This window comes from Chlorocebus sabaeus, chromosome 20 (genome assembly GCF_047675955.1).
Source record: "Chlorocebus sabaeus isolate Y175 chromosome 20, mChlSab1.0.hap1, whole genome shotgun sequence".
NCBI classification, from domain to species: domain Eukaryota; kingdom Metazoa; phylum Chordata; class Mammalia; order Primates; family Cercopithecidae; genus Chlorocebus; species Chlorocebus sabaeus.
This window is the reverse complement of record NC_132923.1, coordinates 110,252,360-110,276,573: the sequence shown is the minus strand read 5'-3', so window position 1 is coordinate 110,276,573 and position 24,214 is coordinate 110,252,360. Positions and strand designations below refer to the sequence as shown.

The 24,214-nt window shown below is 50.6% G+C and overlaps 1 protein-coding gene across 5 annotated transcripts in view; it reads left to right on the top strand.

Annotated features, from left to right (window-relative positions):
* Window positions 1–1,011: 1,011 nt before the first annotated feature.
* ZDHHC18 (zDHHC palmitoyltransferase 18) overlaps window positions 1,012–24,214 on the top strand; it is a 34,147-nt gene continuing 10,944 nt past the window's right edge. For all 5 annotated transcript variants that reach the window (XM_007979879.3, XM_007979875.3, XM_037983632.2 and 2 more), the window contains exons 1-3: window positions 1,012–1,427; window positions 6,640–6,800; window positions 23,297–23,446. In XM_007979879.3, the coding sequence (XP_007978070.1) occupies window positions 1,093–1,427; window positions 6,640–6,800; window positions 23,297–23,446 (646 nt within the window). In that variant the 5' untranslated portion in view covers window positions 1,012–1,092. The remainder of the gene's footprint in view (window positions 1,428–6,639; window positions 6,801–23,296; window positions 23,447–24,214) is intronic.

Sequence of the window (24,214 nt, the reverse complement as noted above, 5' to 3'; positions counted from 1 at the left end):
CCTGTTAGATAATGTTTGGTTTTTTTTTTTTTTTTTTTTTTTTTTTTTTGAGACGGAGTCTGGCTCTGTCGCCCAGGCTGGAGTGCAATGGCACGATCTCGGCTCACTGCAACCTCCACCTCCCGGGTTCAAGCAATTCTCCTGCCTCAGCCTCCCGAGTAGCTGGGACTACAGGCGCAGGGCCACCATGCCCAGCTAATTTTTTTATTTTTAGTAGAGACAGGGTTTCACCATGTGGCCAGGATGTTCTCTCTTGACCTCGTGATCCGCCCACCTCGGCCTCCCAAAGTGCTGGGATCACAGGCGTGAGCCACTGCGTCTGGCCAGTAATGTTTGTTTTAAGCCTTAAATTTGTGGTAACTTGTTACACAACAGTAGAAAATGAATACATCCAGAATTCCTGAAAAAACACTGGGGCTCTCAGGCATGACCCCTACATTATGTGCTACCTAGGAAACTCTGGGCCTGGGCCCAGGACACAGAACTTGGTGAACGAGGCCAGAGGGTGTGCCACACACCCACAGTGGGCACTCTGGACTTCAAGGTAGAAGAGGCCCTGGCTTTCAAAGCAAATCGTGTACCCCACCTCCCCGCGCCTGCCTGCCTCTGCAAATGCCTGTTAGTTCGGCCCTCAGAGATGGGCGAAGCCTGAGGAATCACAGACTGCCAGGAGATCACGAAGTCCACCACCTGAATCTCAGCACTTGGCACAGTGCCTGGTACACAGTGGACGCCCAACAAACGGCTTGCTCGGAGAACAGAAAGAGCCCTCGAGTGCGCGTCTGCTGGCCCCCTCTTTGTGCAGAAGGGAAAAGGGAGACTGGGAGCGCCGCAGACCTGCGGGGTCCCGCCGCGGGTCAGGGCTGGTCCTCCTGCCGAGCGCCATCCCGGGCCCAGGCGGAGGGGGCGCTGCGGCGGGAGGCCACGGCGGACGGTGGCGGCGGGCCGGGGGCGGAGCGGCGGTGGGGCCGCCCCAGTGAGTGAGCGAGCGAGCGCCGCGCGCGCCGCCGCTGCCACCTCCGCTGCTCGGCCCGGTCCCGGAGCGGCCCGGCCGGCCCGCTGGGCGCGGAGCCGAGGCCCGCGGCCGGCCGCATGAAGGACTGCGAGTACCAGCAGATCAGCCCCGGGGCCGCCCCGCTGCCCGCCTCCCCGGGGGCGCGCCGCCCCGGCCCCGCCGCGCCCCCAACCCCGGGCCCTGGGCCCGCGCCGCCTGCCACCCCCGCCCCGCCTCGCTGGAGCAGCAGCGGCAGCGGCAGTGGGAGCGGGAGCGGGAGCCTCGGCCGGCGCCCACGGCGCAAGTGGGAGGTGTTCCCGGGCCGCAATCGCTTCTACTGCGGCGGCCGCCTCATGCTGGCCGGCCACGGCGGCGTCTTCGCGCTCACGCTGCTGCTCATCCTCACCACCACCGGCCTCTTCTTCGTCTTCGAGTGAGTTCCGCTGCCGCTGCGCCCCCTCCCAGCCCCCTGCCGCGCACCCGACCTTCCCAATCCCTGCTGGGCACTCCGTGCCCTCCCCTGCGCCTCCCTGGCCCTCATCCTCCCCGCCCCTTTGGGATCTTCCTCGGGCCTCTTGTCTGCTCCCCTGGCCCCTGCGCACCCCCATGCCTGCCAGATGCCCCATCCTCCCTGGTCCATTTGGGTGCCCCATCCGCGCTGGTGCTCTCCACCCTCCCAGCCGCTCCATTCTCCCCGGCCCCACCCTGGCACCTGTCTGCCTGCCACTGCCAGGAGCACCACCCTCCATGCCCCTCCACGGCCCCCATCCTCGCTGCCCTCTCAGAATCTGCCCCAGGGCTCCTTGGACAGGCCCCTCCTGCTCACCCGTTCCTGGACCATCTCTTGCCAACCCCCCAAGTTCTTTCTGACCCTTGTATCCCTTCCTGACCACTTCGAGATCTTGTGTGTCCTTTGGCTGTGCACACCCGCTGTAAACATCCTAGTCATCCTCGCTGCCCTCTCCGGGCCGGGCCCCTCCAGGGTCCCCACCTTTTCTCTAGTCTCAGACACCAACCCCGCTTTTGCTTCCCCTCAGCCACGCACACCCGAGGCCCCAAGCCATCTTTTCTCAAAATCTTTGGGCCTGTGGGGCCCCCTTTCCTTCTCCAGAACCTTCCTTAGGTTCTCCAGAGCTTCCTGTCCTTCCCTCAGTTCCCACCTGCCTCCACCCAGCTGGCTGCCAGGCCCCTGGCCCGCCTCCTGACCACCTGGTTTTCTTTCCCTGCTCAACATTCTGGAGCGTCCCTCTGGCCTGTTCCACATCAGCAACAGCTGCAGTGCCTTGTTGTTTTTCAGGAAAGAGTTCGGAGTGCTTTCGGGCGACAGGTCATATTTGCCCCCCTAGGTTTTTGACCTCTTCATATTCCCCAGTGACCCAGGATTGACCCACACATAATCTCCATTTTATGGATGGAGGGTCATATATTTGTATCAGAAGTTTTCCACCCACCTGTGAGCCACCTGCACCATGATTCCTTACACACACACACGCCCGCCCACCCACCCTTGCTTCATGAGCCCTGCTGTCCCCTCCCGACTCCCCATCCTTTGTGGTCGTCCTTCTTAATTATACAATGTAGTTAAGAACTCTAACAGACCTGGTTCAAATCCCAGCTCCACCACCCACTAATTGCGTGACCTCAGGGCAGTCACTTCACCCCCTCAGTGCCCCAGTTTCCTCATCAGTAAAATGGGATTTATAATAGTACCCACCTTGTAAGGTTGTCCTGAGGGTGGCATGAGGTCACATGCAAGCTTTTAACCCAGTAACAAGCACACAGTGTTGGCTGCTATTAGTACTTGTGTTGTCTTTATCAAAAAAGCACTTCCCAAGGGCATGTGGCCACAGTAAGGCTATCGTAGAGACACCCTCCCCCAGGTACCCTTTCTAGCTGCCAGATCATGTATCTGCAACCTTGGGTTTCCCCTTGAAGCAAGGTGAAGACTTCCTATAAATTAGCTTCTCCTTTCACCCTTTTACCACACACTCTGCCCTTGTTTTCTGAGTAGTGTGGATAAAAAGTTTAGGGATGAATTACAAGCAGAAGCTCTGGGGGGCCCAGAGCTCAGGTCTGGACTGAGTTTCAGATCTACTTCCCTGGGGTGGCCATGTGAGTGTTCTGGAAGTGCCTTTTCCAGTATTCCCTGGGCTGCCCTCTCAGTCCCCACACCCAGGGCTGCAGCCGAGGCAGGAGGAAGCAGTACTTGCCGTGGTTGACCCACATGACCCTGCAGTGTGATATCTGGCCTAACTTCTGAACTAGAAGCAAGACCTTCTCTGGGTTAACCGAGTATCTTCACTGGTGACTGTTTTGTCTCCAGCGAGGGAGGAAGCAAGGACTTCTGGGTTTGGGGAGAGCTTGTGAACCATGTTGTGGTTTGCCCTGCTTGTCCTCATTGGGGGCTGGTAGACTGGCAGAAGAGTTTGGGTTTGGGCCGAGAACTCACCTGGGTCTGGACTGGATGCTCCCCATTTCTCTGGGAAAAGGTAAGGTGCTCTCTAAACCTTTCCTGCTATGAATGGCTTTGCTTCTTTGGCTTGGTGGATTGTTGCATGGGCCTCCAGCAGGGCTCCCAACTTCTGCCTTACTTCCCACCCCCATACAACAGCCAGAGTGCCCTTTTGATTCTAAGTCAGGCCTGAATCTTCCCTGGTCACTGCCCCCTGCTCTCTTCTGTCCTCGTCTTCCAGGCATGTCATCCTCCGTGCACACTCCTACCTTCTGGGCCAGTGCTTGGAATCCCCTTCCTGCAGGTGGCCTCATGGCTCACCCTCTCACATTAGGCCTCCCCCGTCCATCCGCACAGCATAGCAAACCACTCCCCTCCAGCACCTCTCCTCTCCCCTCATTTATCACTCTCTGAAGCACTTGCCACCACCTGACATATTATGTTATACTTGTTAGTTTCTTCCTTGTCTTTGCCCATGAGAGCAGGACATTCTCCTGTGTTGCAGTCTTGGTGCCTAGAACTTGCACCTGGTATGCAGTGGGTGCTCAGTACTTATTGAATGAATGAATTGACAGTGTATTTGAATGAATTGACAGTGTTATTTGCTGGGAGACTGGAAACCCTAGCTCTGTCATTGACTGGCTGGATGACCTTGAACCTAGCTGTGGGCCTGGGAGAGCTGTGGGCCTCTGGAGAATCGGGAGGCTAGGACCTGGTGGTTCCTGCAGGCTCTACAAGTCTTAGATTTCAAGTCTTCTCTGTCCCCCTAGACAAGTCTGGTTGCATATGAACTGGATTCATTGCCATGTGGGTGACACTGAGGGCCCACTGGTTCTGTTTGAGGGTCAGACCCAGAAACCATTGAGATGTATGGAGCAGAGCGTGGCCCACTGGGAGCCCTTGGCCTTGGCAGTCTGCTCCTCAGGGGAAGGGCTTCTCTGAAGGCCAGAGCCTCTGATAATGGAGACTTCAGAAGCAGCGTGCAGGTGTCCACAGGTGTGTGCCTACTGTGCCACTCCTGGAAGCTTGGCTGATCTCAGGCCTCCCAACGCCCCGTCATCTCCTTACCCAATCAGGTGCTACTCTGGCTATGGGATGGTGGTTAATAGTATGAACCTCAAAGTCAGACCTGGCTTGGGTCCCACTTTAGCACTCCTGAGCCATGTGAGTGGCTTGGGCAGGTTACTTAAGCTCTCTGAGCTCTAGTTTCCTCATCTGTAAAGTGAGGAGCATAACTTCACAAGGTCCCAGTGAGGATTTGATGAGAAAGTACACAGGAACTGCTTAGCCTGGTACCTGACCCATAGTAACTATCTGTACTTCGAATGTTACTAATAGTAATTTATTAATTAGGGCAGTGTCTGGCACATAGTAAGCCTTCAAAAGATGGTAGCTATTTTTCTGTCCCCTGGCAGCAGTTATTTACCGGGTACTTCCTTGGTGCCAGGTGCTGTGCGGTGTGCTGGAAATATAAAGCCGAACAAGAGAACATAGTCTATAACCACAGAGGAGCTTATGATTTTTTGTGTTTGTTTGTTGTTGTTTTTGAGACAGAGTTTTGCTCTTGTTGCCTAGGCTGGAGTGCTATCTCAGCTCACCGCAACCTACACCTCCCGGATTCAAGTGATTCTCCTGTCTTAGCCTCCTGAGTAGCTGGGATTACAGGTACATGCTACCACACCCAGCTAGTTTTTGTATTTTTATTAGAGATGGGGTTTCATCTTATTGGTCAGGCTGGTCTCGAACTCCTGACCTCAGGTGATCTGCCCGCTTCAGCCTCCCAAAGTGCTGGGATTACAGGCGTGAGCCACTGCACCTGGCCGAGCTTATGTTTTAGTGAGAGAAAAATAGCCATCACATAGACAAGTAGCTGAAATATATACTAAATGTTATGCAGGAAAGAAAGAGCATTGAAGTTTGCTGTGTGCAGAGTTGTTAAGGAAGGTCCTTCTGAGGAGGGAAGAGGAATCTGAGAAAAGGAACAGCAAGTGCAAAGGCCCTGAGATAGGAGAGAGCCAGGCTCATTCTAGGAACTGTCGTGAGGCCATTCTGATGGGAGGAGCAGGAGCAAGAGGAGAGTTTTGTAAAATGAGGCTGAAGTCCTCAGTAGGGCCCAGATCATGCCTGGCCTAGAAGGCCATGGTAGGGAGTTTGGATTTTGTTCAAAGTACAATGGGAAGCAGTTGGGAGGTTTTAAGCAGGGAAATGGCATTATCTGATTGACATTTCCAAAAGATAGCTCTGGCTTCTGGGTGGACAGTGAGGTGCCAACAGAGAAGATTGGCCATAGAGAGAGAGCCCTGATAGCTTCACTATCATGAAGCCATTCTCCCACCAGTGTCCAGAACTTCTAGAATGTTCTGGCCCTAAGATGGAGGAGGGAGCTTCAGGAGGGCTATGGTAGGCAGCCTGCCTGGGGACAGAGGCACAACCATTCAGCAGGCACAGGCTATTCTCTGAGGCAGCCGGGGTCAGGGGGTCTGAAAGCACTGCCTCGGGGATACCTGCCTCCCTTGCGTCACAGTGACAGAGGCTGGACCATGCAGTTCCCCCAGCCCTCTACTCATTCTTCAGGTTGGAGCTTAGGATTATCTTCTTCAGGTTGCCTTTCCTGACTGTGCTACTGTGTTCCCCTCCCCCACTAGAGCACACATCACCCTGTGTGGCAATTCCCTGTTTACATGTCTGTTTTCCCCACTTGACCATAAGCCACAAGGGGGAGGGGCTCTTGTCTTACTCATCGTCATTATTCATGCTGCTTATTGAAAGTGTTACCTGCCACAGAGAAGACCTCAGTAAATATTTGTGGACTGAGTGAGTGAATGAATGAGTGAGTGAACACTACAGGATGGTTTGTCTCAGGTAACAGTCCACTTCACTAGTGTCTACCTGAAGCTCTGTGTATAGAGGGATTCTCTGAATGCAGAGGTTAGGAGTTCTGGGATCTATTGGACACATCTGCCATGTGCTCAGGAGGAAAGTATAACACAAGGATCAATTAGTGATGTCTATTCCCGGTACTTATTGGGAACTTGCTGCACTCACCGAGGAGCTGTGCCTCTGTCTTAGAGCAAGGCTGTATTCAAGATTTTGGTGGTGGTTGCTGGAATGACAGCACCTGCCAGGTGCTATAGCCCTGTGCCGCAGGGAGCCCTTGGGTTGTCTGCTGATCTCTCTTCATCTCTTGTTCTAGCTGTCCCTACCTGGCCCGCAAGCTGACCCTTGCCATCCCCATCATCGCTGCCATCCTCTTCTTCTTCGTCATGAGCTGCCTGCTGCAGACAAGCTTCACCGACCCTGGGATCCTGCCCCGGGCTACTGTCTGTGAAGCAGCCGCCCTGGAGAAACAGATCGGTGAGGTTTCTACTCCCAGCCGAAGCTGGGTCGCCATAGCTGCACATTCCCTGACTTGGGAGGAGGCCTGGTTTTCTCTTCCGAAACTTTACTAGGAACTGGGGATGCAGTCATGAGCAAGGCAGGCTGGAGCTGACACTGGCACAGAGGGAGACAGGTGATCAACAAGTGAGCAAATAAGTAAGCAAGAAATGCTGGCCAGCAAAGGCCCCAATGGCAGCCAGCGTGGAGCTGAGTAGTTCCTGGGGGCCAAGTACTGTTTTAAGCTCTTTATATGCATGATCTTATTTAATCCCCCAGTAATCCTATGAGGTAGGTACTGTTGTTATTCTCCTGTTACTGATTAATTAAATCAAGGCAAAAGAGGGTCCAAGATCACAAAGTAAGTAGAAGAGCTGGGATGAGACCTCAGGCCAGAGCCCCTGCTCTTAAACATTCATATACACTTATTCATGAACTCATCAAACATTTATTGACCCCCTACTATGTGCCAGCACTTTTTTAGGTGTGATATAGCAGTGAACAAAACTGACAATATTGCCTGTCCTCATGGAGATTGACAGTTGAGGAGGAAGGAGACAATAAACAAACAAATAATTAAATATCTAGGATATCAGAAGAAAGGAGAGAGGGAGGATGAAGGCTGCAGGGAGGTGTGTGGTTTTACATAGGGTGGCCAGGGAACATCTTGTGAAGGAGGTGACATCTGAGCAAAGAAGCACCGGCCTGAACAGATGAGGGCTTGAGTGTGGGGTTATCTAGGGAAGAGTCCAGTAGGTGTTGGGGAGTGGGCTAGTTTGCGTTAGGTGGTCAGAGGAGACCTCCAGGAGGACGCAGCACTGGAGATGAGTGTGGTAGAAATACGGGGATCTGGGAACAGTAAGGCCAAAGCCCAGAGTGGCAAACAGCCTGGGTGTGTGTGAAGAACGGCAGTGGCCAGAAAGACCCTGTGCTCCCAGGCAGCCCACGTGGCCCTTGATTCCTTTCAGACTGCTGTGTGGCTTCCGGGGTGGCGGGCCACTGAGGATGGGTCCCTAATCTCAGCTTGCTGCACCCCAGTTCCTTCCTGCTGAGAAATGACGTGGCTACTTGCACACTTTGGGGGTTTCCGGTCCGTGGTTAGTTCCTTCCCCTAACAGGATGGTGTTCACACAGGCTTTTAAACACCCAGTTGGCCCTGAAGACATCTAGTGGCCTGTAAATGTCAGAGCCCTGCTGCATCCATTGCTAGAAATCATTTCACTAATACTCTGTGCAGCAGGGAGGGAGGGAGGGAGGGCGAGCAGCTGGAGTGGATGTTGTCTGGGCTCTATCTGCTCTTTGTCTCATTCCTCTGCCCGGGCCCATCCTCAGCCATGCCCACGAGCGCCACCTCATCTTGCCTACATCCAGCTTCCTTCCCCCTCAAACTCCGGGTCCCTGGCCACTCCTTCAGGATCCCACAGTCTGACCTGGGCTAACCCACCTGGCAGCTGGGGAGGCCCAGCTGTGCCCCGTTCTTCCTCCCCTTCAGGTCAGGGCTAATCGTGAGGCAGGATTATTGTCCAGCTCAGCCGGACCCAGAGGTCTGGCTGCCCATCCTCGGCCTCCTGTGAGCTGCGTGGATCACAGTGATTATCCCCACAAATCTTCACAACAGCCCAGTGAAGGCGACCCTGTTAACCAGTTGTACTGATGGGGAAACTGAGGGAGGTGATCACAGGGCCAGAGATAAAGGAGCAGAGACGGAGTGTGTGCCTTTCACTCCCAAACCCCTTGCTTTCTCTTCTGAGATGGCAGCAGGGACACATCTCCTTCATCCTTTGTCTCCACTTGTTTCCTGTGCTCTGGGAAGCCTTCCTGATCCCAGTTGGGCCAGGCCTTCCATGGCACATTCCCAGAGCACCTTCTCCTTCCTTCTCGGAACCTGTGCTGCAACGGTGGTCATTACAAGATTGTTCTTTCTGCTGGCCTGTGAGGGCATGGAATTCCAGCATCTTGTTCACCTTGTCGCCATGTAGAAGGCTCAGTGACGTTGGCTAAATGAGTAAATGAATGACTGGAGAATGGGTGAGCTTCTGTGAAGGCCCTCCTTGCTCTGTCAGGGTGACAGGTGAGGAAACGGTCAGGACATCTCCCAGTTGGGCATCATGGGTTTGTTCATGTGTGTGTTAATTCTATATGCTGACCCCGACAGCAGAGTGAAGGCGGGTGGGGGCCAACAATGAATCTGATAGGAGCTTCTCTCATGGGTTCCAAACGAGTTGGCCCCAGATGTTAGCCCTGACCAGCCACTGCCAGTGAGATCAGACTTCAGACGAGGGTCAGAGGAGTCAAGAGCATCTTCTGCCTGGGGGACTGGAGAAGCTTCCCTGAGAAGTGATGCTTGAGCCACGCCTTTAAGTTTGGGTGGAATTCAAGCACAGGAGCTGTGTGGAGGCAGCCCTTCAGGCAGACAAAGCTGAGGGAAGAGAGGGTGGCAGAGGGAAGGAGGAGGGATGGGAACGGGCCACTGAGCAGTCCATGTTGGCTGGAATACGAGGAGCACTCCAGATAGTTAGGGATCCTAGGGATATTCCCGTTGGAAGGATGGTGTGGAATCAATCTTGTAGGGTGCTGAATGTCAGGGCCTAAGACTTTTCTTTAGGAACAGGTGCAAAGTGTAAAAGTGGCATTTTGGGGGCCTTTGAATTCTCAAACTTGAATAGAAGCCAAATTTTCAGGTGTGACCAGGAGACTTCTAACTAACTAAAGTAAAACATATTTCCCAGGGCTAGCGCAGTGGCTCAAGCCTGTAATCCCAGCACTTTGGGAGGCCGAGGCGGGCAGATCACAAGGTCAGGAGATTGAGACCATCCTGGCCAACATGGTGAAACCATGTCTCTACTAAAAATACAAAAAATTAGCTGGGTGTGGTGGCGCATGCCTGTAATCCCAACTACTCGGGATAGGCTGAGGGAGGAGAATCGTTTGAAATGGGAGTCGGAGGTTGCAGTGGGCCAGGATTGCGCCACTGCACTTCAGCCTGGCAACAAAGCGAGACTCTGTCTCAAAAAACAAAAAAAAAGACAAAAAACATATTTTCCTGAAAATGGTGAGGACTAAGATCACTGAACCTTTTCCAGAAGGTTGGGAGCTGTCTCTGAGGCAGGTGGTGCTGTTCATGTGAGCATGAACTGATTACCTGGTCCTAGACTCATGTAGACAGTGTGGGCTTTTCCCTTTGGTCCCCCAGCCCAGCAACTCCAACCCAACAGGTCTGACCCAGGGCTCCTGCCCTGTAGGGACAGTCTGAGGTAGAGTGACCAGCTCCTCCCAGTTTACCCAGGACCACCTGGAAAGTCTGCTGTCTTAGGAAACCACTCAATCCCAGGAAAATCAGGGCACTCGGTCACCCTCGTCTGAGATCCTGTCTTGCCGGCTGTGCAGCTGGCTCACCCTGCAGGCTCTGGGCAGTTGGGAAGAAGTAGGAATATTGCTCGCAGAAGCTCCTGGTCTGATGGGAGATGATAGAGACATCCAAATCCAAGTGACAGATGCTCACTTAGACCCTGTTACAGTTCACAGGACGGACGCAGAGGCTGCGTCTCTCTGCACTGCCCTGCACCAGCTCCCAGACCTCATCTTCTTGGTCTCCAGGACGTCTCCGCCCACTTCCCCTGGACAGTCCTGAAGCACACTTCCCCTGGACAGACCTGCCTCGTGTTCCACCTGAACTGGCTCAGGGCTCTGCAGAACAGGCCCCCACTGGGCCTTTCCCTTCAATTGTAGTTATATTTCCAAGATCAAAATTTGTCCCCCCACCCCTGCCCTGTCCCCCCACAAACCCCACAGAATTTGGGTGACTCTCTGGTACCCTCAGTACTACTTCCTGCATATTGGGGATATGAGTCCAACCTTTGTGATTTTTCCTTCTGCATTTCACCTTGTACTTTCATTTCTTTAGTATTTTCCTCTAAATGGCTCATCTTTAAATATATGTGTATAATATATATATTTCATATACATTAAATATATATTAAATGTATGTTTATATATTTAATACATACGCATAATATATATTTAACATATTTAATATGTATATGTTTAACATTTAATATGTATAATATACATTTAACATATATTTAATATGCATAATATGTATTTAACATATATTTAATGTGTAATATATTTAACATATATTTTATATATATATTTTTATATATATGTTTTTGTTTTTGTTTTTTGAGACAGAGTCTCGCTCTGTCACCCAGGCTAGAGTGCAATGGCATGATCTCAGCTTACTGCAGCCTCCACCTCCTGGGTTCAAGCGACTCTCCTCCCTCAGCCTCCCAAGTGGCTGCGATTACAGGCATGCACACCATGCCTGGCTAGTTTTGCATCTTTAGTAGAGATGGGGTTTCACCATGTTGGCCAGGCTGCTCTTGAACTTCTGACCTCAGGTGATCCATCTGCCTCAGCCTCCCAAAGTGCTGGGATTACAGGCATGATCCACCGTGCCCGGCTCCTCTTCTGTCTTGAAAACTCACTCATGAAATTAAGGCAAGCTGCAGCCTACCCCCGCCACCGCTCCTCTCCTGCCGGTCCCTGGTGCCCCCAGCCACGCTGTGCACTAGATGCCTCAGTGCGTTTGCTTATGCTTGTGCTGTCCTCACCTGCCGTGGTGAGCCAGAGTGCTCATTCTTTCTGATCCAGCTTTGCTGCCACTTCTTTTGTTGCTTGCTTTTTTAAGATGGAGTTTTGCTCTTGTTGCCCAGGCTGGAGTGCAATGGTGAGATCTCGGCTCACCACAACCTCTGCCTCCCGGGTTCAAACGATTCTCCTGCCTCAGCCTCCCGAGTAGCTGGGATTACGGTCATGCACCACCACGCCCCACTAATTTTGTATTTTTAGTAGAGATGCGGTTTCTCCATGATGGTCAGGCTGGTCTCAAACTCCCGACCTCAGGTGATCCACCTGCCTCGGCCTCCCAAAGTGCTGGGATTACAGGCGTGAGCCACTGTGCCCGGCCCCTTGCTTTCTTTTTAAATTATTTTTTGTAGAAACAGGGTCTTGCTATGTTGCCCAGGCTGGTCTCAAACTCTTGGACTCAAGCAGTCCTGCAGCCTCACCCTCCCAAAGTGTTGGGATTACAGGCATGAACCACTGCGCTTGGTCTGTTGCTTTCTTGAATGCTGCTTCCTGCCTCCACCCCACATATTTCCCTCTGTGTTCTTGAGGCATTGAGTATAGACACCAGTAATGTCATTAACTGAATAGCTATTAGGTTGATATTATTTCTGATTTGTGTAAAATGTTACAGGGTTGATGTCATCATTACCCATTCTACAGGTGAGGAACCTGAGGCTCAGAGATTGACCAACTTCTTAAGGTCACAGGCTAACAATTGGCCATGCCAGGTTCAAAATAAGATCAGGCAGGCCCAGAGTTACCACACAGAGGCACTGCCTTGTAGGAGGACTCTAATTATCCACTTCTGTCTGACTCTGCCCTCAGGCGGGCTCTTCCTGTATCCACAGGCCTAGCACTAAGCCTGGTATGTGGTAAAGGCTCCATGAGCCCAGAGATGGACAGAAGTGGTCTGGGAGGATTATGGTGACCCAGCACTCGAGGCCTAGGAACTGTGGCTGACCTTGAGCTGGCCTTAGAGGCAGGGAGACTGCAGTCCTTTGCAGGTGACAACAATGAAAGGGCAGAGGGCAGTCAGGGCCTTCTTGGCAGCCCGCAGCCAGCCCTGGGGAACTTCCACGGCCCTAGCCTTTCAGGCTCTGACCGCAAAAGGCCTGCCTGCTCCTCTCCAAGAGCTGTCTTAGGGTGGGGAAATTCCTTTGCCATCACAGCCATTCAGTGACGAGGAGCCTTGCCTTTCCTCTCATTTTCACATCCTCAGAGCTTTGGTTTCTGCCTGGAAGGCAGCAGGAGGGCCTTGCCAGCATAAGGGCACCTTTTTACTTGGGGAAGAGCCTGGCATAGCAGAAACAGCCCTGGAGTAGATCTTAGATTCCCTGAGGGCAGGGATAGCATCACTTATCATCACTCCCTTCTTTCTTCTTTTCTACAACAAATATTTTTTGAACATCTGCAGTATGTCAGGCAGGCACAGTGTGAACAAAACCAATATCTTTGGCTCATTTCTATGAATTTGCCCCTTACCTTCCTGCCACCCCCAGACCTTGTACAATAACTTGCACATAGTAGGTGCTCATGTATGAAAGAGTGAACAAATGAGTGCCCTGGAAGACAAGGGTCCTAGTTTCAGCGCCACCTTCTATTATTGGCGTAAACTCGGTTTCCCATCTGTAACTCAACAGGCACGGATCCCCTTGCCCAGCCCAGAGCAGTCTCTGTGATTGAGTCAGACTGGGAATGTCAGTACACTTTGAAAGTCACTTTTCTCTATTGAAACTGAAGAGACTTGAGTCTTTTGTTCAGGAATGGAGAGTGGACTTGCTCCAGGTGCTTATAAGCTGCCATCAGTAGTGGCTGCCGGGAGGAGCAAGTTGAGGAGGATTCTGAGGCTGAATCTTGGACGGTGATTGGTCAGCACTGTCTGGTCTGAGAATCAGCAGTGGGAGAGCTGCTTGTCTTCCCCCATGCAGGATGCAGCCCCTGCAGAGCCTCCTTTGCCCCAACTCTGGTGACTGATTTAGCACCAGGCGGACCCCTGCTCCAGCATGACACAGCGCTCTGCCTCCCCGGCTCCCAGCAGCCTCAGGAAGCCAGAGTACAAAGCTTCATTTGCAGAGTGCTGGAGAGAAAGAAGCCTGGCTGATGGAGGCCAGAACATGCTAAGCAGTTCCCTCCCTGTCCTTGTGGGAGGCTTGGGTTCCCCTCTCCCCTGAGGAAGACCTGTGGGATTCCACTGAGGATTCCAGTAACTTCTCTCAGTGCTGGAGAGATCTGTGGCTGTCCTTCACTCACAGACGGGCTGTGTTCTGAAGTTTTCTTCATAACTCCATTGTTTGTTTGGAATGCTGTGTTTTGTGGAAACAACAGTCATACTAATGGCTGATATTTGTTAAGCCCTTGTCAAGTGCTAGCCACTTTGCTAAAGCCACTTGGTGAATTCTCACCTAATCCTTCCAGCAGCCTTCTGAGGTGGACTCAATGATGTTCCATTTTATTTTATTTTTTTGAGACAGTCTTGCTCTGTCACCCAGGCTGGAGTGCAGTGACACGATTTCGGATCACTTCAACCTCCACCTCCCAGGTTCAAGTGATTCTTCCTGCCTCAGCCTCCTGAGTAGCTGGGATTACAGGCGCCTGCCAACACGCCTGGCTAATTTTTGTATTTTTAGTAGAGACGGGGTTTCACCATGTTGGCCAGGCTGGTCTCGAACTCCTGACCTCAGGTGATCCGCCTGCCTCAGCCTCCCAAAGTTCTGGGATTACAGGGGGTGAGCCACCACATCCGGTCTTTTTATTTTAATTTAAAATTTTTTTTTAGAGACACAGCCTCGCTCTGTCACCCAGGCTGGAATGCAGTGATGTGGTCATACCTCACTGCAACCTTGAACTCCTAAACTTTCCCTTCAACTGTAGCTATCTCTTGTTAGGTTGTTTCATCACCACCTTGACTTCCTGCCTCAGTCTCCCATGTAGCTAGAATTACAGGTTCATGCCACATACAGCTGTTTTTTTTGGAGGGAGGGACAGAGTTTCGCTCTTGTCGCCTGGGCTGGAGTGCAGTGGTGTGATCTCAGCTCACTGCAACCTCCGCCTCCCAGGTTCAAGTGATTCTCCTCCGTCAGCCTCCTGAGTAGCTGGGATTACAGGTGCCCACCACCACACCTGGCTAATTTTTTTTTTTTTTTTTTTTTGAGACGTAGTCTTGCTTTGTCACCAGGCTAGAGTGCAGTGGCTGAATCTCGGCTCACTGCAACCTCCGCCTCCCGGGTTCAAGCAATTCTCCTGCCTCAGCCTCCCTAGTAGCTGGGACTACAGGCACGCACCACCACACCCAGCTAATTTTTTGTATTTTACTGAAGACGGGGTTTCACCATGTTATCCGGATGGTCTCGATCTCCTGACCTTGTGATCCGCACGCCTTGGCCTCCCAGAGTGTTGGGATTACAGGCATGAGCCACTGTACCTGGCCTACCTGGCTAATTTTTGTATTTTTAGTAGAAGTGGGGTTTCACCATGTTGGCCAGGCTGGTCTCGAACTCCTGACCTCAGACAGGTGATCCACCCACCTCGGCCTCCCAAAGTGTTGTGATCACAGGCATGAGCCACCTCGCCCAGCCCACATACAGCTAATTTTTTAAAATTACTATTCTTATAGAGATAGGGTCTCACACTATGTTGCCCAGGCTGGTCTCAAACTCCTGGCCTCAAGCAGTCCTCCTGCTTCAGCCTCCCAACGTGCTGGGATTACAGGCGTGAGCCACCATGCTTGGCCTTCCATTTTATTTATTTAGCAGGTGATGGCACAGAGAAGTTGAGTGACTTGACCCACCTCACTCAGCTAGTAAGTGATTGGACTGAGATTTCTACCTACATGTCTTTCTGACTCCAAAGCCTATATCCAAGTCAGGAAGGAAGCAGTGAGTGGGGAGCCATAAGCTGGGACTCTGGGGCCTGTGGGACAGGATTAGGGGTTTGGTTTGGAGTAGTATCACCAGCTTTGGAAAGAGCTGCTGGGGGTTCTGCATCCTGGAGCGTCATGGCATGAACAGTTGGTCAGGAGCAATGTCGGGCTCCTGGGAGGCTAGTACTGTGCTCAGGGCTGTGGAAGCATCTCATTCAGCCCTTAGCACAATCCTATGAAGGTGTGACTTGACCCATCTCCATTTTACAGATAAAGAAACTGAGGGTCGGGCGCGGTGGCTCAAGCCTGTAATCCCAGCACTTTGGGAGGCCGAGACAGGCGGATCACGAGGTCGGGAGATCAAGACCATCCTAGCTAACACGGTGAAACCCTGTCTCTACTAAAAAATACATAAAACTAGCCGGGCAAGGTGGCGGGCGCCTGTAGTCCCAGCTACTTGGGAGGCTGAGGCAGGAGAATGGCGTGAACCCGGGAGGCGGAGCTTGCAGTGAGCCGAGATCCGGCCACTGCCCTCCAGCCTGGGCGACAGAGCGAGACTCTGTCTCAAAAAAAAAAAAAAAAAAGAAACTGAGGTGGCCGGGTGCGATGGCTCACCCCTGTAATCCCAGCACTTTGGGAGGCCGAGGTGGGTGGTTCATGAGGTCAGGAGTTCAAGACTAGCCTGGCCAACATGGTGAAACCCTGTCTCTACTAAAAATACAAAAGGTTAGCCAGGCATGGTGGCGGGTGCCTGTAATCCCAGCTACTCGGCAGGCTGAGGCAGAGAATTGCTTGGACCCTAGAGGTGGAGGTTGCAGTGAGCCAAGATCGCGCCACTGCAATCCAGCCTGGGCGACAAAGCAAGACTCCATCTCCAAAAAAACAAAAGAGAGAGAGAGAAAGGGTCCCCCTTTATTGCCCAGGCAGGTCTCAAACTCCTGGCTTCAAGCAATCTTCCTGCCTCAGCCTCCCAAAGTGCTGGGATTATAGGCATGAGCCACTACGCTTGACCCTGTGAGCTAATAATAATAGCTCACACTTGCTAACCATTTGCTTTGTGCCATTTCACATATATTGATTAATTTAATCCTCACAACAACCCTGTGAAGGGGAGTTACTATTGTTTCCATTTCAGTGATTAGGGAAACCGAGGCACAAAGAGCTTATATGATTTTTTAGCAAATGATATTATCAGGAGAAACCCAGCTGGGCAGAAGTGGAGCTAGATTCATTGACTATTCTACCTGTTATTCCTGTTTTACAGATGAGAAAACTGAGGCTCAGAGAAGTTCATTTGACTTCAGCCTTACACTCTACCAGTCAATGACAAAACCAGGTTTCAGAGTGTGACCATTGGCCTCTAAATCCCCAACCCTTTTTAATGCTGCCCATTTTAGGGAAGAAATGCTCAGATGCTTAGTTCCATTTTAAACATGCCATAGTCAAGGTGGTGATGAAACAGCCTAACAAAGGTTTATTTGGTAGTTGAAAATGTGAGGCTGGAGCATGTTTGCTTCGCTGATATATGCCAAGTGCCTAGAATTGTGCCTGGCACATTGGCAGACACTCAGTAAATAATCATTGGAGGCAAATGGCCAAACTGGAGATATTATCTGGCAAACAATGCATTGGAAGCAATGACAGGGTACATGGTGTAGGGCCGGGGGCACAGGCTGCCCCAGGAGACTCAGACTTCTTTCTGGAAGGAACCACTGTTCAGGTGCTCTGTGCCCTGGGGTATCCAGAGGCTCAATAGGTGGAGTTTTGGGCTTTGCATATGACACACCTGGTTTAGAGTCCTGCTCTGCCAATATAACAGGACAGGACCTAAATAACTTACTTAAATCTTTCTTTCTCTTTATCTTTCTTGCTTTTTTTTCTTCTTCTTCTTCTTTTTTTTTGAGGCAGAGTTTCACTCTTGTCGCCCAGGCTGGAGTGCAATGGCAACTTCTCAGTTCACTGCAACCTCCACCTCCTGAGTTCAAGCGATGCTCCTGCCTAAGCCTCCGGAGTAGCTGGGATTATAGGCTTGCGCCACCACGCCCAGCTAATCTTTATGTTTTTAGTAGAAATGGAGTTTCACCAGGTTGGCCAGGCTGGTCTCAAACTCTTGACCTCAGGTGATCTTCCCATCTCAGCCTCCCAAAGTGCTGGGATTACAGGCGTGAGCCACCGCACCCAGCCTCTTTTTTTCTTTCTTTCTTATTTTTTATGGAAATATAATAGGCTTACCAAAAGTACACAAGTTGTGACTGTGTGCAGTGGCTCATGCCTGTAATACCAGCATTTTGGGAAGCCGAGGTGGGTGGATGACTTCAGATCAGGAGTTTGAGACCAGCCTGGCCAACGTGGTGAAACCCCATTTCTACCAAAAATACAAAAATTAGCTTGTGTGTTGGCACACGCCTGTAATCCTAGCTACTCAGGAGGCTGAGGCAGGAGAATTGCTTGAACCCGGGAGGCAGAGGTTGCGGTGAGTCAAGATCATACCACTGCACTCCAGCCTGGGCAACACAGCAAGATTCTATCTCAAAAAAAAAAAAGTATACAAGTTGCAAGTGTTCTGTCTGATGAATGTCCACAAACTGAATGCACACATGTAATCAGCACTGAGATCAAGAAACAGTATATGACTGGCATCCTAGGAGCCCCCTCATGCCCCCTTCCAATCACTGTCACTCTCCAAGAGTAACCACAATCCTAATTTCTAACACCGTGGATTACTTTTGCCTATTTTTGAACATTTTGTATTGTATGTCTGATTTCCTCACTTTCCACGATTTGTTTCGTTTTGTTTTGTTTTTTCGAGATGGAGTCTCACTCTGTCACCCAGACTGGAGTGCAGTGGCGCGATTTTACCTCAATGCAACCTCCACCTCCTGGGTTCAAGCTCTTCTCCTGCCTCAGCCTCCCGAGTAGCTGGGATTACAGGTGCGCACCACTACGCCTGGCTCATTTTTGTATTTTTAGTAGAGGGGGTTTCACCATGTTGGCCAGGTTGGTCTCGAACTCCTGACCTCAAGTGATCTGCCCGCCTCAACCTCCCAAAGTGCTGGGATTATAGGTGTGAGCCACTGCACCCGGCCAGACAATGTTTATGAGATTCATTAATATTATTGTGTGTAGTTGACGATGGTTTGATTCTCATTGCTATATAGAATTCCATTGTGTGAATATACTACTTTTTAAAAACATCCATTCCACTACTGTGGCGTTTGGGTAGTTCCAGAGTTTGTCTATTATGAGAATTATTGCTGTGAACATCTTTGTGCATGTCTTTCAGAGCACATTATCTCATGCACATTGCTGTCGAGTAGATGCCTGGGAGCAGGTTTTCTGGGCGTGCATATGTTCAGCTTGGGTAGCTGTTGCCAAACAATTGTCCAGAGCGGTCATATGAGATTTGTAGTTGCTCTACTTTTTTGCCAACACTTGGTATGTTTTATTTTTTTCATTTTAGCCATTCTAGTGCATGTGTCATAGTAGCATATTGTAGTTTTAATTTGCATTTCCTGGCTGACTAATTAATATAAGCACCTTTTCATGTGTTTATTGGCTGTTTGGACAGCCTCTTTTATGAGATGCCTACTTAAGTCTTTTGTCCATATTTGTATTCAGTTGTGTGACTTTCTTACTGACTTACAGGATTTCTTTACATGTTCCTTTTTTTTTTTTTTTTGAGATGGAGTCTTGCTCTGTCATCCAGGCTAGAAAGCAGTGGCGTGATCTCGGCTCACAGCAATCTCTGCTTCCTGGGTTCAAGCGATTCTCCTGCCTCAGCCTCCCAAGTAGCTGGGATTACAGGCATGCGCCACCATGCTCAGCTAATTTTTGTATTTTTAGTATAGATGAAGTTTCACCAGGTTGGCCAGGCTGGTCTCGAACTCCTGACCTCAGGTGAGCCTTCCAAACTGCTGGGATTACAAGCGTGAGCTACAGCACCCAACCCTTTACGTATTCTTGATACAAGTCCTTTGTCTTTGTTAACAAGATGTTTACAAGATGTAAACATATTGTAATTATCCACTCCTGCTCTAAAGATTACTTCCTCATTGTTTTTTTTTTTTGTTTTTTTTTTGAGACAGTCTCTCTCTGTTGCCCAGTCTGGAGTGCAGTGGCATGATCTCAGCTCACTGTAACCTCCACCTCATTGGTTCAAGCAATTCTCATGCCTCAGCCTCTTGACTAGCTGGGATTACAGGCGCCCACCACTATGCCCAGTTAATTTTTGTATTTTTAGTAGACGTGAGATTTCACCATGTTGGCCAGGCTGGTCTCGAACTCCTGACTTAAGGTGATCTGCCTGCCTCAGCCTCCCAAATTGCTGGGATTACAGGCTTGAGCCATCGTGCCCGGCCTCATTCTTTTTTTAATCATCCAGCCCAAAAAAACTCTTCATTCTTTTTTTTTTTTTTTTTTTTTTTTTTTGAGATGGAGTCTTGCTCTGTTGCCCAGGCTGGAGTGCAGTGGCGCAATCTCGGCTCACTGCAACCTCCGCCCCTCCAGATTTAAGCAATTCTCTGCCTCAGCTTCTGGAGTAGCTGGGATTACAGGCGCGTGCCCGGCTAATTTTTTTGTATTTTTAGTAGAGACGGGGTTTCACCATCTTGGCCAGGCTGGTCTTGAACTCCTGACCTCGTGATCCACCCACCTCGGCCTCCTAAAGTGCTGGGATTACAGGCGTGAGCCACCGCACCCAGCCAACTCTTCATTCTTTTAATGATTACCTTTATGTGAAAAAAATTTTTACTTTTGATATAATACAGTTTATCAAATTGCTCTTTTATGATTAGCCCCTTTGTGTCTTTTGTTTGTTTGAGACAGGGTCTTGTTCTGTTGCAAAGGGTGGAGTGCAGTGGCACAATCATAGCTCAGTGTAGCCCCAAACTCCTGAGCTCGAGCAATCCTCCTGCCTCAGCCTCCTGAGTAGCTGGGACCATAGGCATGAGCAGCCATACCCAGCCACCTCCATATGAATTTTGGAATGAGTTTTTCACAAAAACAACCTACTGGGATTTTTAACTAGGATTATGTTGAATCTGTAGATTAGGGAGAATAAATTTCATAATATTCAGTCTTCCAATCCATGAATATGCTATATCTCTGCATTTTTTCCCTCTTAAATTTCTTATGAAAATTTCAAACATATAGAAAAGCAGGAAGGATTATAGTACAACTAATTCTGTACATTCATCATCTAGATTGAATAGTTGTTGATAGTGTGTCTTATTTGCGTATATATGTGTGTGTGTACATATATAAAATAACAAAAATTAGCTGGGTATGATGGCATGTGCCTATAGTCCCAGCTATGAAGGACGCTGAGTTGGAAGGATCATTTGAGCCCAGGAGTTCCGGCTGCAGTGAGTGTGAGCCAGGATCGCTCCACTGCACTCTAGCCAGGGTGACAGAGTGAGACCCTGTCTCTAAAAACAAACAAAAATTAGGGAACAATTGGCCAATTTGCTCTTCTCAAACTATTTCATAGTAAATTATAGACATCATAGATACTTTACCCATAAATATTTCAACATATATCTTAAAAGTCTAAGGATAGTCTCCTATATAATCACAATTCCATTATCATACCTAAGAAAATTAATTGTTCCCTAATTTTTTTTTTTTTTTTGAGACGGAGTCTCCGACTGTCGCCTAGACTGGAGTGCAGTGGCACGATCTTGGCTCACTGTAAGCTCCACCTCCCGAGTTCAAGTGATTCTCCTGCCTCAGCCTCCTGAGTAGTTGGGACTACAGGCGTCCGCCGCCACATCCGGCTAATTTTTTGTATTTTTAGTAGAGACGGAGTTTCACCATGTTGACCAGGATGGTCTCGATCTCCTGACCTCGTGATTCGCCTGCCTCAGCCTCCCAAAGTGCTGGGATTACAAGTGTGAGCCACTGCACCTGGCTGATTGTTCCCTAATTTTTGTTTGTTTTTAGAGACAGGGTCTCATGCCCTCACCCTAGCTAGAGTGCAGTGTAGCAATCCTGGCTCATGCTCACTGCAGCCTGGAACTCCTGGGCTCAAATGATCCTTCCACCTCAGCATCCTTCGTAGCTGGGACTATAGGCACATGCCATCATACCCAGCTAATTTTTGTTATTTTTTATAAAGATGGGGTCTTCCTATTTGCCCAGGCTAGTCTTGAACTCCTGGGCTCAAGCACACCTCCCATCTTGGCCTCCCAAGGTGCTGGGACTACAGGCATGAGCCACTGCATTCGGCCTGTTTCCTAGCTTTTTTTTTTTTTTTTTTTTTTTTTGAGACAGAGTCTCGCTCTGTCGCCCGGGCTGGAGTGCAGTGGCCAGATCTCAGCTCACTGCAAGCTCCGCCTCCCAGATTTATGCCATTCTCCTGCCTCAGCCTCCCGAGTAGCTGGGACTACAGGCGCCCACCACCTCGCCCGGCTAGTTTTTTTGTATTTTTTTAGTAGAGACGGGGTTTCACCGTGTTAGCCAGGATGGTCTCTATCTCTTGACCTCGTGATCCGCCCGTCTCGGCCTCCCAAAGTGCTGGGATTACAGGCTTGAGCCACCGCGCCCGGCTTTTTTTTTTTTTTTTTTAAATGGAGTCTAGCTCTGTCGCCCAGGCTGGAGTGCAGTGGCGTGATCTCAGCTCACTGCAAGCTCTGCCTCCCGGGTTCACGCCATTCTCCTGCCTCAGCCTCCCAAGTAGCTGGGACTACAGGCGCCCGCCACTACGCTCGGCTAATTTTTGTGTGTGTTTTTAGCAGAGATGGGGTTTCACCATGTTAGCCAGGATGGTCTCGATCTCCTGACCTCATGATCCGTCTGCCTCGGCCTCCCAAAGCGCTGGGAGTACAGGCATGAGCACCGCGCCCAGCCCTAGTTTTTAATCTATAGTCAGATTTCCACAGTTGCCCTCCAAATGTCTTTCGTTGCTTTTTGTTTTGTTTTGTTTTCAAAATAAGATCCATGATATATTGCATTTCTTTATATCTCTTAAATCTCTTTTAATTTAGAATCATCTCCTCTCTGCCTCTCTCTCTCTCTCTCTTTTTTTTTTTTTTTTTTTTGAGACAGGTTCTGGCTTTGTTGCCCAGGCTGGAGTGCCGTGGTGTGATCTTGACTCACTGCAGCCTTGACCCTCTGGGCTCAAGTGATCCTCATGCCTCAGCCTCCCAAAGTGCTGGGATTACAGGCGTGAGCTACTGCACCCGACCTCCTCTCTCTTTTTATAAATGACATTGACTTTTGTTAGAGATCAGGCCAGCAGTCTTGTAGATGTCTGATGTTCTAGATCTGACTTTTTCCTCATTGTGTTACTCACTTTGTTCCTCCATCTCCTGAACTTCCTGTAAACTGGGACATAGGTCTAGGCTTGATGAGATGCAGATAAACCTCGCTGGCCAGGCACGGTGCCTCACTCCTGTAATCCTGGCTGTTTGGGAAGCCGAGGTGGGCAGATCACCTGAGGTCAGGAGTTCGAGACCAGCCTGGCCAATGTGGTGAAACTCTGTCTCTACTAAAAATACAAAAGTTAGCTGGGCATGGTAGCACACTCCTGTAATCCCAGCCACTTGGGAGGCTGAGGCATGAGAATCACTGGAACCTGTGAGGTGGAGGTTGCAGTGAGCTGAGATCACGCCATTGTACTCCAGCCTGGGCAACGGCATGAGACTCTGTCTCAAAAAAAACGAAAAACAAAAAAAAAACCTTACTAAGCTTTCTGGGAGTCTCCTTCTCTAACAGCCCTTCTTAGAGTGGGTAAGGCCGGCAGGTGTATGAACAAGTATGTAAAGTTTTAGCATAGCGCCTGGTACAGAGGCAGTCTCAGTACATGGTGGCAGCTCCTAATACTTGTCCCTGCCTTAGGCCAGACATTTTACTCCAGTGTTTGTTCCTGGGAACCTGTTACCCTGACGATTCTCCTGGACTGGCCAGGCAGCAGTAGCTTTCCCCTGCTGGGGATCTGGGCCCTGGGCTGCCTTGGCCATTCCCCGTCTTTCTCTCCTCCTGCCCTCAGACAACACAGGCAGTTCTACATACCGGCCGCCCCCTCGGACCCGGGAGGTGCTGATCAATGGGCAGATGGTGAAGCTGAAGTACTGCTTCACCTGCAAGATGTTTCGGCCACCCCGAACCTCACATTGCAGTGTCTGTGACAACTGTGTGGGTGAGTAGGAGGCGGCAGGGAAGGATGCAGGGATTCCTGAGAGAGACTGAGTCCTGGGGGTGGGGGGACGTCACGCATGGGGATGGTGTGGGCAGGGTCTGAAATACCCAGGGCTGGGCAGGGGGACTGGTTCACCCAGATTTGCCCTAACTCAGGAGGGCCCAGGGGAGGGGCCCTCAGCTTCACCAGGAGTGTTTTGGCTTCAGCTCAGGATTGGTGGATTCCTTCCCTCAGCTCGGAGGTGCGGGGCAGGCAGAGGGGCCTTGAACCCTTCTCCCAAGCTTCAGCCTGGTCCTCAGAAGGTCAAAGCTCCCAGGAAACAGACTGAAATAATAACATTCCAGATGGGTTTGGGCCAGAAAGAATGATTTACTGTCCAGTGGCCCAGGGCACCAGCTGTACTGAAAGACTTTGATCTGATTCCCAGGGTTGAGAGGGACAAGCATCTGGGAACAGAGGCGTTTAAGCTGATGAGGTGCAGAGGATGTCACCACTGGAAACGGCTCCTGACCCTACAGCTGCCTGCAGTGGTTGTTTTGTCCCCTCTCCCTGCCCTCCAGAGGCTGTGTAGTTGTAACGAGCACCAAGGGTGGTCCCCTGGAAGGGTGCTGTAAGGGAAATGCTGCGTGAGAGGGCGCAGGTGAGCTGAGCCACAGAGACTGTGCACAGTTCCCGGGGCAGTGAGCTCATCATGCCAGCTCAGTACTCCCTGAGCAAGAGAACAGCAGGGAGCACCCCATGACGGCATGCAGCAAAGGGGGTGACTCA